This window comes from Anopheles funestus, chromosome 3RL (assembly GCF_943734845.2).
Source record: "Anopheles funestus chromosome 3RL, idAnoFuneDA-416_04, whole genome shotgun sequence".
Classification (NCBI taxonomy): Eukaryota; Metazoa; Arthropoda; class Insecta; order Diptera; family Culicidae; genus Anopheles; species Anopheles funestus.
Window position 1 is genome coordinate 78,723,102 of NC_064599.1, and position 14,097 is coordinate 78,737,198.

General features: G+C 41.8%; 1 protein-coding gene across 2 annotated transcripts in view; it reads left to right on the forward strand.

Annotated features, from left to right (window-relative positions):
- Window positions 1-13,345, forward strand: part of LOC125767395 (uncharacterized) — a 45,851-nt gene extending 32,506 nt beyond the window's left edge. Inside the window, exons 2-4 of one of the 2 annotated variants that reach the window (XM_049433929.1) lie at window positions 6,643-6,768; window positions 12,310-12,836; window positions 12,927-13,345. In XM_049433929.1, the coding sequence (XP_049289886.1) occupies window positions 6,643-6,768; window positions 12,310-12,428 (245 nt within the window). In that variant the 3' untranslated portion in view covers window positions 12,429-12,836; window positions 12,927-13,345. The remainder of the gene's footprint in view (window positions 1-6,642; window positions 6,769-12,309; window positions 12,837-12,926) is intronic. The other variant, XM_049433930.1, reaches the window with a different exon arrangement.
- The last annotated feature ends 752 nt before the right edge of the window (window positions 13,346-14,097 follow it).

Below are 14,097 nucleotides of genomic sequence, written 5' to 3' on the forward strand. Positions count from 1 at the left end.
GAATAACAACAAACAGTCCACAGTACCAGTGCAGAAATAGGCCAACCGGTAAACCTGCTGCCATGGTTGGGTGCTTAGAAGTAGCGTGAAGCGAAAGCACAGATTAGATAATGAGATTTTGAGTGTTGACGAATGTGTTTTACGTTACGAATTTTCCGCTGTAAACAGGAGGATTTGCCTTTTTGGGGGAAAAACAGAGTGAAGAAAAAACAATTTTAGCATGTCTTGAGGAAAGAAGTCTTGAAGCTGTGTTCCGCAATTCAAACGAAATTTTTCTTGCCGTAACTTCATCTGATTTGTGTAGTTATGACTCCACTGCCCATTTCTTAAACGACTTAAACAAATTTTCCCGGTTGTTCGGTGTCATTTTTATGACATGTCCATATCATTGAAGACATCATTGTAGACATCACTCCATGGTGGAACCAAAAATTCTTTGAAGAACATCAACATCAACGGAGTCCATGTATAAGAGCTATTTGTGAGTATTGACTCACTGTTTGATTCTTCGCAACTTCGACTGTCGCGAAAAGTATTTTAAGTATAAGAAATTTTTGTAAGAATTCCACCATCAATATTGTTGTCGGAGTTAACTTTTAAGTCGAATTCCTTATCGTAGTTTCTTGGAGGACTGGATTTCATGTGATTTCAAATGTCAGTCATGGTCATACTAATTTTTCTATACTATAAATTGACTGATGATATTGGACACTTAGAAAACACTAAGAACTCCAAGGTTTTTACGATTTTCGAACAAACTAGCTTGAAACTAACATCCCTAAGGCCTTCAAATGTTGATACGACAGAGGGGTACCTTTATTTACCTCCACAGTAATTGAAGATGTTCAGCAACTGTAAAGACGAGTCCTTTGCCTTCGTCAATTAGACACCTCTGGAAGGAAGTCAAACAGTGTCTTCCCACTATTACTGTTAAGCACACAAAACCCACCTGCATGTCAGTCTTGCCTGTAATAAAAACATAATCAAATCAAACACATCCCGCTCAATAAATCACACTGCGCCTCATGCGTCAGTATGTTGCGCAATTAAATTGTTTCTTTTGCGCATTTTGCCCGTGTTTTTTCATTACATCAGCATTCGCATTATCTGCAAAAGGGGATCTCAGTTTGCCAAAATGTCAAATTTAATCTTCAAATTATTCGAGTCACTACGGTTTTTTAGTTCAGTAAAGAAAAAAGAATAGTAACGTACAAATGGTGACGTGGCGCGCCGATTGTGCAATCCTTTCGTTGCGATTCAATCAAACACACTCACATGACAAGAGCGAGACGATTCGGATCGAATTTATTGTGTTTTTTTTTTTGTTGGTTTGGCTTTGTTTTGGCGAACTGTTTTGCTTCCTTGCCCAGGTTCTTTGCGGACGAGTGCGAACACGGCTAATGGGAGGTTTCTCTTTCATTTCCTGCAGCCAGATTGCCGGACTGGTTATGTTTTGTGATTCCGCGATCGATTCATTCATGCATACTTAATATGTTTGCCTGCTTCAGTTTTTCCCCCGACCTCCCCATTCCTTTTTGGCGGAGGGAAAATTATCCGGCTAAACAAGTAACAACACAAACATCGAACAGAATAAAATAATCGCACGCTTGTGTTTTCGGTTTTTGTCGAGCGTTGAAGTGTTTGCTAGTGGATTCGCAATCGATTGCACCACTTGCTGCTACTGTTGATGCAGCGGTAGCTTGTGGATGATAAGTCTTATCGAAAGTTTTCCCCGCACATACACACACATCATACGCTAGATGTGTTCATCCGGGCGGAACTGATTTCGAGTGAAAATTATTAAACCCCTCCTCCAATCATACTCCAAACGGTCGCGTGGATGCGCCACACCTTTCTCTCGTATTTCGGCACAAAGGAATGCCACCGTGTATCCCGTGCTGCACGAGATCGATTTCGTTCGTGGCGCATCACATCGCCAACAAGCACCTTCGCACAATGATGGCGCACGATGGTAAACAAGTGCTGACTATGTAGACGGGCACGGTACCGATCGATCGCTTGATGATCGTTTATAAATCCATCCATTTTGCATGAGGATTTATTGCGATCGATGCGACTGCACGATCGGTTTCACTGGTACCACGCAAAGCCCCATGTCTGGGTGTTGCATTACGCCCACGGTAACCACATAACCGAAAAGACATACACCCGGACAGACTAATCATAACTGTGGCGTTTGCGCGGTACTGTGTACGGGCAAGGATGCATGGAGAGCGAGAGACGCGCAGCGCAACTAGAGTGGAAAACAATTATCTTTCATTCGTCATTGGGCCGGTGATGGAGCGGTGATGTGGGTGGTTAAAGGGTGGGGCAAGTGGGATTGCTTCGAGCATTTCACCGCGACCGTGCGCCGTTTTCGGAGCGTCATTATAGCACCGCGCGATCACCATCCACATCATCATCACCACCATCATCATCTCGAACGTTGTCATCGTTGACGAGGCTTAATCGCTGCACGCAAAATGCTTGGAGGCAACCAAGGAGTGAAACAAGAAGGCAGCAAACTCACTCACCCCCCAAAACATCGTACCAAAACAAATCGTGCATTTTGTGTCAACTGAAAACTTTCCTCTGAGGGAACGGTTCACGCACAGCTGGAACTGACAAATCCTTCGCAAACAAAAAAGACTTTCCTACTCCCAAGCGGAACGTCTAATGAACTTTGTCATAGCCGTTTTGTCGTGGATGTTCTTCCCCTGAAGACAGACACTCATGCGGTTTTGGGTGCATCTCGACACGGACACTTCACACAGCGATCTTCATTAGCCTCCTTCGCAAAAGCCTGCGGATGCAACAAAACATCTTCATTTGGTGCAGCTTCAGACCATGATCGGCACGAGACACGGCAGTGTGTCTCCAATTTCTTGGCAATGCAAATGAGCACCATTCGTGCGACTTGGTGACGGACATAATTGGTAGACCTTTTTCTCAACTTTCGACTCTTAATTACTGTCAATTAAGAGGCGAAGTTTTGCTCCGGGGGAGGGAGGTGTTTAACAAAAACGCAGAGTAGGGATCGAAAATTTACTGCCAGAACTAATCGAAAAGAACGTTTGTGGGAAACCGCAGGCACAATAAGATGCAGAATGCAGGCGGATCATTGATTGAAGGTTTTTTTTTCTCCCAACATAAGCGTCCTTCGTGGCATGATGCTTGTGATTAATTCAAACACTGGCCGCAGTGCAATCACATACACTATTCATTATATCATTTTGTCGGGTTTTCGAGAGATATTAGTTTTATTTTTATTGCTCGGATCGAATTTTTGGCATGTTCCTTGTTAAGTTCTTTTCCTGCTAGATTGCTTCAGGCGTGTAAAGAGAAGCTTTCAACTAAAAAAGCGATTGGTTGTTTGTGCGAAGAATCCCTTTTAATGTTTATGTCACAGCTGTTTGAAGCATTTTTTAAATAGCTGTAATAGAAACGCTTCACTAAGTATCATCTGTCATTTGAAGCGTTTTTATGCGAGCATCCTAGAGTAAATAAAAACATTGCCCAATAATTTTGAATTGTGTAGGAAAAATTTCCAAAAATCTTGAAAAGTCTCTCTTCAATATCAGTGAAGCGGCACGAAGTGTCGTATCGGCAAGATAGCAAGCGCGTTAGATAGACGTCTAGCACGAATTCTTTAACGTGATTTAATCCTATCAGTACTTTACGAACACATTTCACATACACACATTCTCCTGCACACAAATACTACACATCGAGGATCGTGACCAAGGATAGCCTTCTGACTCTTCTTCACAACACGCTGGAACTTCCAGGAGAAGCTCGTACGGCGCTGTTACGTTATCTGTCGCGCATCCGTTCACCGACCCCACCGGCGGCATGTCAAGTAACGCGCAAGCCAAGAATACACTGCGCTTCGACCCCGTAGCTCACGCCCTTATCGTTGCGTTGTTACCTGTCTTGCGTTACCTACAGTTCGAAACAATAAATTATCCCTTCTAGCACGCGAGAGAGAGAGAGAGAGTGAAAGAGCTAGTGAGAAGTTAAAATTATCGCAATTTTTCCACCCACCTGGGAACTGGCTGGGTGTGCTTACGACCCCCCACAAAACCACCTTCCTCCACTGCAGCTGAAGATGACCTCTACAGTCTCCGCTTCGGAAGTAAAGTGAAGAATACGGCCGGATAAGGACCGTAAGGGAAGAACACGCGCGATGAATAATGTTCCTACCATCAACAGCCGGCGTTCTCGAGACACCAAACAAACCTTTGAGGTGTCGGGGAATATCGGGGAGAGAGAGAACAACAACACACACACAGAATCTGCATCCGTTTCGACAGCACCGAAACTGGTATGCACGTAAGAACAAGAAGCCCTTTCGAATTCGAACGAAAGGAACCATGTCCAGCCGAACTCGGATAAGGGTGGGGAAGGCACAAATTTTTGAAATAGTTTTCGTGGCTCTGCTAGCTTGTCTGATTGCTGCTGCTGTAGATGATGAAGGTGGTGCGAAACTTAAAAAAAATCCTGGAAAAACGCGCCCTCTCTCTCCCCCTGTCACCCCGGGGCCATCCCCTCCACTAAGCGCAATGGACGAAAGCTTTTTCGCAAACAATTTCGCGCTTACGCGCCTTTCGCTTCTTCACCCACCTCCCCAAACTCGGTGACAACCCCCGGGTGTACGTTGAAGTGTTTGCTTAATGCAGCGGAAGCATGGTACCATGTTCTGAACATTCCATCTACATTCCCTATATGAACGCCTTCTTTCCACCCTTTAAAGAAAGAATCGAACGCGCCGTTTCGCAAGAACCGTTCCCCGCCTGGTCGCACGTTGAAGTCTTTCGGATCGGATGCTTGATGGTTCGGGCCTTCGAGTGTTCGCTCTTCTACGGCGCGGACTTAGCCGCGACAGCCTAGCAGCTTTATTGATTATCGGCGCATTATGCTAATGTCGTCGGGTGAGTACGCGGGTGCCGTATTGCCATGGTGGTACGACTGCCATGTCCACTTCCACGTAACGAAAGCAAAACGATCAGACGCGATCGTTTCAAACTGCAACAGTCACGCTCATTATCTTTCTTCTCCGGGACCGGATCCGCGATCTAATGCACGCGCTCACATACCCACCCCTTAGGGAGGGTGGGAGGGAGGTCCTTTATCGATCGTTTTTTGTGTGACTGTGTGTGTGTGCGTGTGTAAGATGGCTTTCCGACCGGAGAAAGGCGCATTTTGCACTTCCAAACCCGTACGGAACCGTACGTGCGCGTATTTGCATATTCGTTTACTTGCCTACTGTTCGGTTCTGTTTGTTTGTTATTGCTGTTACTGCATGTTACCCAGATCCCATCCTTCCAGTACCCATCCTCCCGATGGAAGCTAGAATATTAATGCCCGTACGCTTGGAACCTATCGGTAAACAATACCGGACACCGACATCTCTCGAGGTGCCGTCTTTCCAGTGGCCATTGGAACGCATCGAAGCAGAAGAAGGTCGCAAAGGGTTATCCGAAAGGCCGCTGTGAGGAACAAGCGGTCGAGAAGCCTCCAGCAGAACACACACTCGCGCTGTTCGACATGCATCCATGTCGGTGTCGTCGCGTTAAGTTCCCCCCGCACCACCACCCCTGAAGCTGTTCGCGGCGACATGTTTTGCAGAAAGTAAAAAGCTTTTCTACGAAAATGTGCCGTGGCGCATGGGAAGCGATGGATTGCCCGATGGTGTTCCATCGTGTTGATAATGCGATGCGTTTACTGCATCACCGAACAAAAATGCACACATGTCATAAAAAAAGCGATACAGGCTAGCAATATAATGCCACGTAATGCGTGGCAAACTGTACATGTGGCTTCCGGTAAGGGCCGGTTGTTGGCCATCTCGCGTTATGAACCGCATCAAAATTGCATCATAAAGCGATTTAATGCGTTATGCCCCGATTGAAAGATTAAATGCGTTCTGCTGCATGGTGAAGGCGTTTCGAATGCGGTAATGTGCCTATAACAAAATCATGGTAATGGAGTTTACGTCGTAAGTGGCTATTTTGCAATACAAAATGTCAAGAATTGCTAAGTTCTTTTGTCCGAAACCGATCGGTGAATGTTTGCTTTGATTATGTTTGAATGTTGGTGACGTGACCAGGATTTTTGACAGTTCGTTAGCAATTGCATTGTTTACAAGTTTACTTGCGTTTTATATCCTCTCACAGGTGCTAGTGTTTGTTGATTTTGCTCACTCATGCTAACTAATTCTTTTGTAAATATTTTTTGTACAAAAACACCATTTCAGGAATGTGAATATTCATTGAACAAATACGTGTTGGGGGTTTATTTCAGCTTGGATTTGGTTAGCTTTTAAATCAAATGTGTTTGTGTGTGTGTTTTATGTTACATTTTGTTTATAATCATTCACTTCATCCACATCAGTTTGGTTACATTTCTGCAGCAGATGCACGAATCAATCATGTTCCATACTATTTATGCACAGTTTCAAAGCACCAAAAATCACATAGCCATAGCGTTTGCAGCACAAACACACCCAATGGAAGCACCTCATGATCTTGAACATCCTTCACATTCCCGCTCCCTGGAAACCCGCCCCGAGACTGCGCCATTCCAGAAAACAAAACCACCAACCAATATTCGTCGTTTGTCTTTCTGCTCCTTAAATTCTAGATCGCGTTGCACTGGTTACGGCACCACCGAGCTATACGCCACGCATGTATCATTACTTTCCAGCACATATGACACACCCCTTCTGTTACTACCCCTCACTGGCACCGCAACAGGCCCGATACCCAGGTACGTATCCAGCATTCCAGCAGTTGCAAAAACCGACCCGCTCAACCGAGCGGGGTTAATCCTTCCTTGTTATATTTCATATCACGATTCACATCCAAAACACACATACAAGTATGATCTCGCTGTGATTACGCGATGTAGTACTTGTGTGTTGTCTTAGTACTTATCCTTGGGACGTCCATGTGCACTAACTCACACATACTTACTTTAAGTCGTTTAACCTGTTCACTAATGCCGCGAGCGCTAATGCTTCTCAATTATTATAATTATGTTCAAACATTAATCGGCAGGAAAAATACCAACAAAAAAGCTGCTCTAACAACTCAGCTACAAAACTCTTTTAGCTGATCGCAATGTTTCCCAGAAAGAAAGACACCATTCATCCATATTCTTGAATGACTATACATCAAGTGACCAAAACTCCTTCACCGCGGGGGAACTGACTGTTATTCAATATTAATATTCTTTAAGCAAGAGAGAGAGAAAAAAATCCACGATTCCACGCAGGCTACGTAAACAAAATCCTAAGTAAACAAATCAAACGTACACTCTCACTCCTGTCACTGTACTGACAGATGGCAACATGTCAAAAAAGGCAAAAAATACTCTCCCCCAAAACAAATCGTTCAAAAAACGAAAACAAACCAACGGAAGATCACTTCACTCGTGCCAACACCGCTTACATAAAAGTGTTTTGCTTTCATCTTCAAATGGTTTTGTAAAGAAATTCTTTCACGACTCGCTTTGCGTTGGATTTAAAGTTCCTCCGAAACAGACAGCCGTCCCGTCTTGAATGGGGAAGTACGTAAAGAATGGTACGATGAACGTAACGCTTCCCATTATACAATCGTCATCGGCGTCACTTCTCTCAGGTTTCACTTTCTTTATTACGCTACAATAAGAAACGAACCACAATTCCCGACCCCAACAGCATCCAACACTTTGCATTCTGTTTCACCAGATGATGCCAGACGGGGAAAGGTGTCACAGCATTTTTTTTTCTTCTCTCTCTCTCACCCTACCCCTGTTGTGTACGCTTTTGTTGAGGTTACACCGCCTACTAAGGCTTCATTTGGTGCGCCCCCTAGTGGCAATCGGATTAAGCGACATGGCTTCGCTTACTAAGCTTGATTGACTTGACGGATATGATGGCGTGTAATCGCACGTTTTGTACACACCAGCAATGCGTTGCACCAGACGAAAGGGAGGGGGGAGCGTACTCCAAAATCAGCCTCCACCATTGACTACTGTCTCACCAGCCTTGCTTAGTCCCACACTGACAGCGTCATCAGCAGCGTTTTATTGTTCGGCTATAAAGCGCCTTGTTATTAATTTCAACATACCCAACGCAACAAAAGGTTTCAGATTTGCAGACACAGCAGCAGATTTCGCTTTACCGATTAGTTTTGTCTGCTGCTATTTGGAGAGCCCTTTTAGCTGAAGCTAACTCAATCAGCAAATCAGCAGCTCCTCTCTTCTTCGCCCCTCTTGTGGAACATATTTCTTCACGTTGCGACCCCTTTCGCTTAAAGGGGAGCGGTTAATTTACGAGCATTTCACTTTCCTCCTGTACTCATTACGTGCCCTTTCTTTCTTTTCGCTTGTTGTACTACCAAATTAAATTAAAACTACTACACACCCCTTCGTAGCAGCGTGAAGGTTGGGAGCTTTTGTCGCCTTTCGAAATTTTAATTCTTCACCGCTTGGAAGCTGGATGATGCACTTTTTTCTGACATCATTGACAGATGACAGTTTTGTGTGTTCCATCGAATACATATAGCACACAAGCACAATAAGTGTTTACAGTAAAAGTTGCTTTTCACTGCACATTTAGTCTTTTCCTCATATTCCCCCTCGATGCAAGTCATTATGCCATATTTCTCATCTTTCTCCATTTTTTTGTTTCGGATCTTAATTATGGAACCCAGATTAGTCACTAAGCAATAAAATTATTGCTCTCACCATTTTCATAACGACTCGCATTATAATGCAGGCTGAGTAAATGAGGAAGAAAAAAGCGAAAGATTGGAAATTCGATAAACAGATTAGTGATTTGAATTGTTAATAATCATAACACAATAGCACAATTGGGTGCTCATCCATATGATGGCTTCTTCTTTTTTCCAAGCCTTCTGGTGACATTCAGAAAGCATTTCAATATGAATTTAGACTGGTTTGAGTATCCGTTAAACGGGGAACTCCTAGGTAGGCTTTCTATTTTGATCGTTTCATTAGCTTCTGTATTAGATTAGGCCATCGAATGATTTCTCTTTTTATATATATGGCTACCTATTCATTTTCTTTGTGATATGAGCTTTTAGTTTTGTTCATAATAATAATAAGCAAAATGAGTTCAAATCCGTGTTGAATGTTCTCTTTTTTGTCTAAAAAGTCTATGAGCTCCTTCAAAGGGCGTTTCACGGAAAACTTCCATTCATCATAATGTGTCCTGAATGGGTAAAATTCAATCCAAATATTTTCAAACCCACATTCGCAAAAGCTCCACATTCGTTGCAACGGTAACAGGGGTAAGGAAGCTTTCCGATACCATTAACCTGCCGTACCGTACGTTGCAGGAATTTGGTCGATTTTCGCTTTAACTCATTAATTTGCTGCTAGCCCTGTTTCGTTTGCCACCTCCTCATTGACTTCTTCTGAGGCGATCGTTTAAACCATTCCACCCCGTAACCGAAACAAAACCTAAGCTCTAAAATTTAATTATGCTTGAAGCATTAAACCACTACCGATTCGATGGGGGTTTTGAGAAATTCGAACGACCTAAACGGTAGCCCGCCCGCGGGCACAAAACTTAAGTTTGATCCGGTCTGGTACCGGGACTGGCAAACAAATCCTTTCCACCAGCTCTCCCTTAGAGTCGGCCGAAAAGAAAAGAAAAAAAATGACCAAACATAACCGCCAAACTGACCAATTATCCGAAAGTGAAACTTGCGGTTTTTTTTTTTGTTTTGTTTCTCCCCTTTACCTCCAAGAGCCGACCCTCACTAACGCCATAAGGGCCGTTGGAATTTCGGATGGCCGGAATCTGTTTGCTTGTTTCTACCTCCATGCCTTCATTTGTTACCTTTTGCCGCAATGTTTATTGGTTGCTTCGGTTTGGCAAAAATTTCGTTCCCGCCTTAATTAACAAGCTCATTTGGAACAAAAAGGAAAATTTCACTTGTCAAACTAATAGCTACAACTGCAGCAGCACCAGCTACCGAGAGTTGAAGCACCAGCTACCGAGGGAGCGATCGACATTTTTTTTTTTGGAAAACAAGTTGTTGATGCGGAGGGTTGGAGAAACGGGGAAAAACAATATGAAAAGAGTAAGGAGTTGTTTAAGTCGCGTGCTTGGAAAGGTAGCCATCCCTCTCGGCGAGCTTATCCACCTTTGCCGGCAAGTGCAAGCACGTGAGCAAACGCATCTCTTTGCCCTGAACAACGCATTCCTTCCAATGTCCATAGTAACTCGATGAGAAGATGTGCATTGTACTAGAGATGAGAATAACAATTCTTTTTAGTGAATCAACGCAGGGAGAATGAGTCGTTATTACGAGTCAGCTCGTTTAATGACTCATTTCGGAGTCATAAAAAACCCGGCATAAATCTCGTAAGCCCTTAGATTTTTTTTTGGAAAATTTAACAAAATTTTCTAGATTGATTTATTTTATTGCTAATTTGTTGAAATAAGTTTCTTTTCACTTCAATAATGCTTTAAACAAAAAAAGAGTAAAATATAATAAAAAATAAAAAAAATTATAAATTTGAAAATTTCATAAGGCTCATTTTTGCACCAACTTTTGCCTATAAGTCGGTCGGTACCCAACGGATCGCCAATCTTTAACCTGTGGTCGATAGATGGCATCAACGGCTACATTTTCTTCTTGGACTGCCATGCCCTTAGATGTCTGTGCCAGAAGTTATTCGAGAAACCAAGTTCCATACCCTGTTTGAGAAAGTGTAAAATTTTCCTCATTTTTCACCAATCTAGCAAAATTTTTAAATGTGATATATTTTAATGGAAATTTGTTGCAATAAGTTTTCTTTCACTCAAATAATGCTTTAAAATAAAAAAAGAATAAAAAATCAGAAAAAAAAATTTAAAAAATTTTCAACTCGAAAATTTCATAAGGGGTACCCCTTGCCATTTTTTTGAGAAATTTTGCAAAAAAATTCAAATTGATTTATTTTAATGCCAATTGGTTGCAATGAGTTTCGTTTCACTCAAACAAAGCTTTAAACAAAAAAAAGAGTAACAAATAATAAAAGAACATAAAAATCTATAAAATTGAAAATTTCATAAGGCTCATTTTTGCACCAAGTTTTGCCTATAACTCGGTCGGTATCCAACGGATCGCCAATCTTTAACTTGTGGTCGATAGATGGCACTAATGGCTACATTTTCTTCTTGGACGGCCATGCCGCCAGATGTCTATGCCAGAAGTTATGCGAGGAACCAAGTTCCATACCCTGTTTGAGAAAATGTAAAATTTTCCTCATTTTTGCACCAACTTTTGCCTATAACTCGGTCGGTATCCAACGGATCGCCAATTTTTAACCTGTGGTCGATAGATGGCACCAATGGCTACGTTTTCTTCTTGGACGGCCATGCCCTCAGATGTCTGTGCCAGAAGTTATTCGAGGAACCAAGTTCCTTACCCTGTTTGTGAAAATGTAAAATTTTCCTCATTTTTCACCAATGTAGTAAAATTTATAAATGTCATATATTTTAATGGGAATTTGTTGCAATGAGTTTCTTTTCACTCAAATAATGCTTTAAATTTAAAAAAGAGTAAAAAATGAGAAAAAAAATTTTAAAAAATTTTCAACTCGAAAATTTCATAAGGGGTACCCCTTGCCATTTTTTTGAGAAATTTTGCAAAAAAATTTAAATTGATTTATTTTAATGCCAATTGGTTGCAATGAGTTTCGTTTCACTCAAATAATGCTTTAAATAGTAGTACATGGTAGCTACGTAAATGTTTTTGAAACACAAAGCCTGTAGAACCTTTAGAATTACTACATTATAAATCCTAGGTATTTTTTCTTAATCCTCTTAAAAATAGTGGACAATCAAACGTTAAACTCCCGATCGTAGAGTAGATACTAAGTAGCGTTTGGATTAGTTTCGTATAATTATTATTTAAAACTATCGTATAATTATTATTAAAACTGGCTTAATTTCTTGAAATGACAATCTTTTTTCGTATTATTCATTTGATTGATTTGTTTTTTTTTATTCAGCGTACTTTATACTAGAAGATCCTCGAGATACATCATATCTGATAGAGTAAGATTTTTAAATTGTTAAAGAAAAGATAGCTTCAATTGATAGATACAGTTGTTTAATTCAATCCATTAAATCTATTTTAATGTTTGTATTCTTGCAATATGTCAACACTACAGCAATCTGTGTTCGAAGTGTATCTCAGGGACTTTCTGTACATTTTTCCAAAAACTGGAATATTTTCCTAACTTTATTACTCCTTTTTTCTCATATTTTGTTTCCATTTTCCTATTCTCGATTTCCACCCGCTGTAGGTCTTTTTATGCGACCGGATGAGACGAATCTCTACACCACGCTCGAGCAAACGATGAGCAGCAATCCGAACGTATACTTCCAACGTGGTGGCGGTGTTCATCCGGGCATGATGTACTAAGTGTAGCAGTGGTACGAGAAAGGCCGTCTACTGCAGCATCGTGCCGGATGAAACGAAACCCTCAGCTCCGCCACGTTTTCCCAGAGGGATAGAATTTAAGACTAGAGCTAGCTAACACCCCCGGAACGGGCCAAAAACCCCGTGTGCGACCCGTGTGCGTGCGTGTGTATGTGTATGTATGTGCGTCGGGGCTGGTGGGCCTCGTACTAAGGATGCTTCCGTTCCCTGCGCTGTTCCCCGGTGTTTGGCGGAAGAGGTGATTTTAGATGCATAAGACAACCCACACCCACGTGCAACTGTTAACGAACGTTCCACCGCTAATCTTCACGACACAAGGGCAAACAAGCGAACTACATCCTACAGGACCAACATGCCAATGGGACCGATAGTTTTCATTTAGTTAATTTAGTAAGTATTCTTTACAAAAACTGCTTCGATACGCTTTATTTTATTGTACAACTGTAATTAATTTAATTTTTTTACTTTTTAACTTCACAGAGTAAACGAGAAAATGTGATCTCTCTACGGTAACTGCTAACAGAAATTAGAGGGCAAAGGTGAAACAAACAAGGGAACCACGGTGGCACGCAAAAGAAGGTTGAAGATGCTCACAACCCGTGGTGCCGTACACCAGCGGTACAAAATATTTGCACGGACAGGCAAAAAGCAAATGAAAAATGGTTTCGGTTTCAGATAGGAAAAAGGCAAAAGGCTTCATTTATTTTAGCTAAACGAAAAAAAAATCTACAAAAACGAAAAACCATTTGCCAATAATCATTAGCAAAAAAAGCACGATTTAGTGTAAAGGATTTTGAGATTCACCCGGAAACGAAAGACATCAGATAGGGGAAGGATACTTATTAGTTGGTAGTGTATCATGTTCATTTCACGCGTAGAAACTCCCCCACCCCCATTTGCTCCCAGGGGTTGTTTCACTAGTTTCATCACCGAAAGGAGCGCTTCTAGATTTAGTAGTATTTCCTTACCCTTTAAGATGAAACCACTCGGAGTGACCATTTCAGAGGCGTTTATGCTAAGCCATGACAGATATTCTTCGTGTTTTTTTTAACTCACTCCCTGTGGCATGTAGACACTTTTACGATGTAGCTAGAATGGTTTTAAGCAAAAGGTAGAATACTCCTGACAATCACTTTTTAAACATCCCCGAAAGAAGCTTCCACACGAACTAAGCAATGCACTTACCAGAAGCTTCCCTGCTTTCTTTCTATCACTTCACTGAAAACAAAAAAAGAAACCCAGCTGCCACACTCTGTACGAAGTCTGAAAGCGCATACGGCGGGCATCTGTGTATATATTAGAGTTTATAGGAAAGAAGAAGAGTTGAAGTGGAAAACAAACGGACGATAAAAAGCTAAACAAACGACTCGAAAACGTTGACGGTTTGCAGGACCGTGCGATACATTTGCGCCTTCGCTTTACTTTTTTTTATCCCGAGGATACCGAGAGATTGACGACTAGAGCGATTAGAATTTAAGTGACACTTAACGGCAACGAACCTGCTAGAAGATTAGAGAAAATGTAGCGTGTAAGAGATTCTATGAGAATAAATAGTGAAAATCAGCGAACTATGGAAAGCGTTTCGGGAATTGGGTTTGCGATGTGGAAAGAACTGAGTTGTCTTATTGGTTTGTATTTAATTTTATGATAA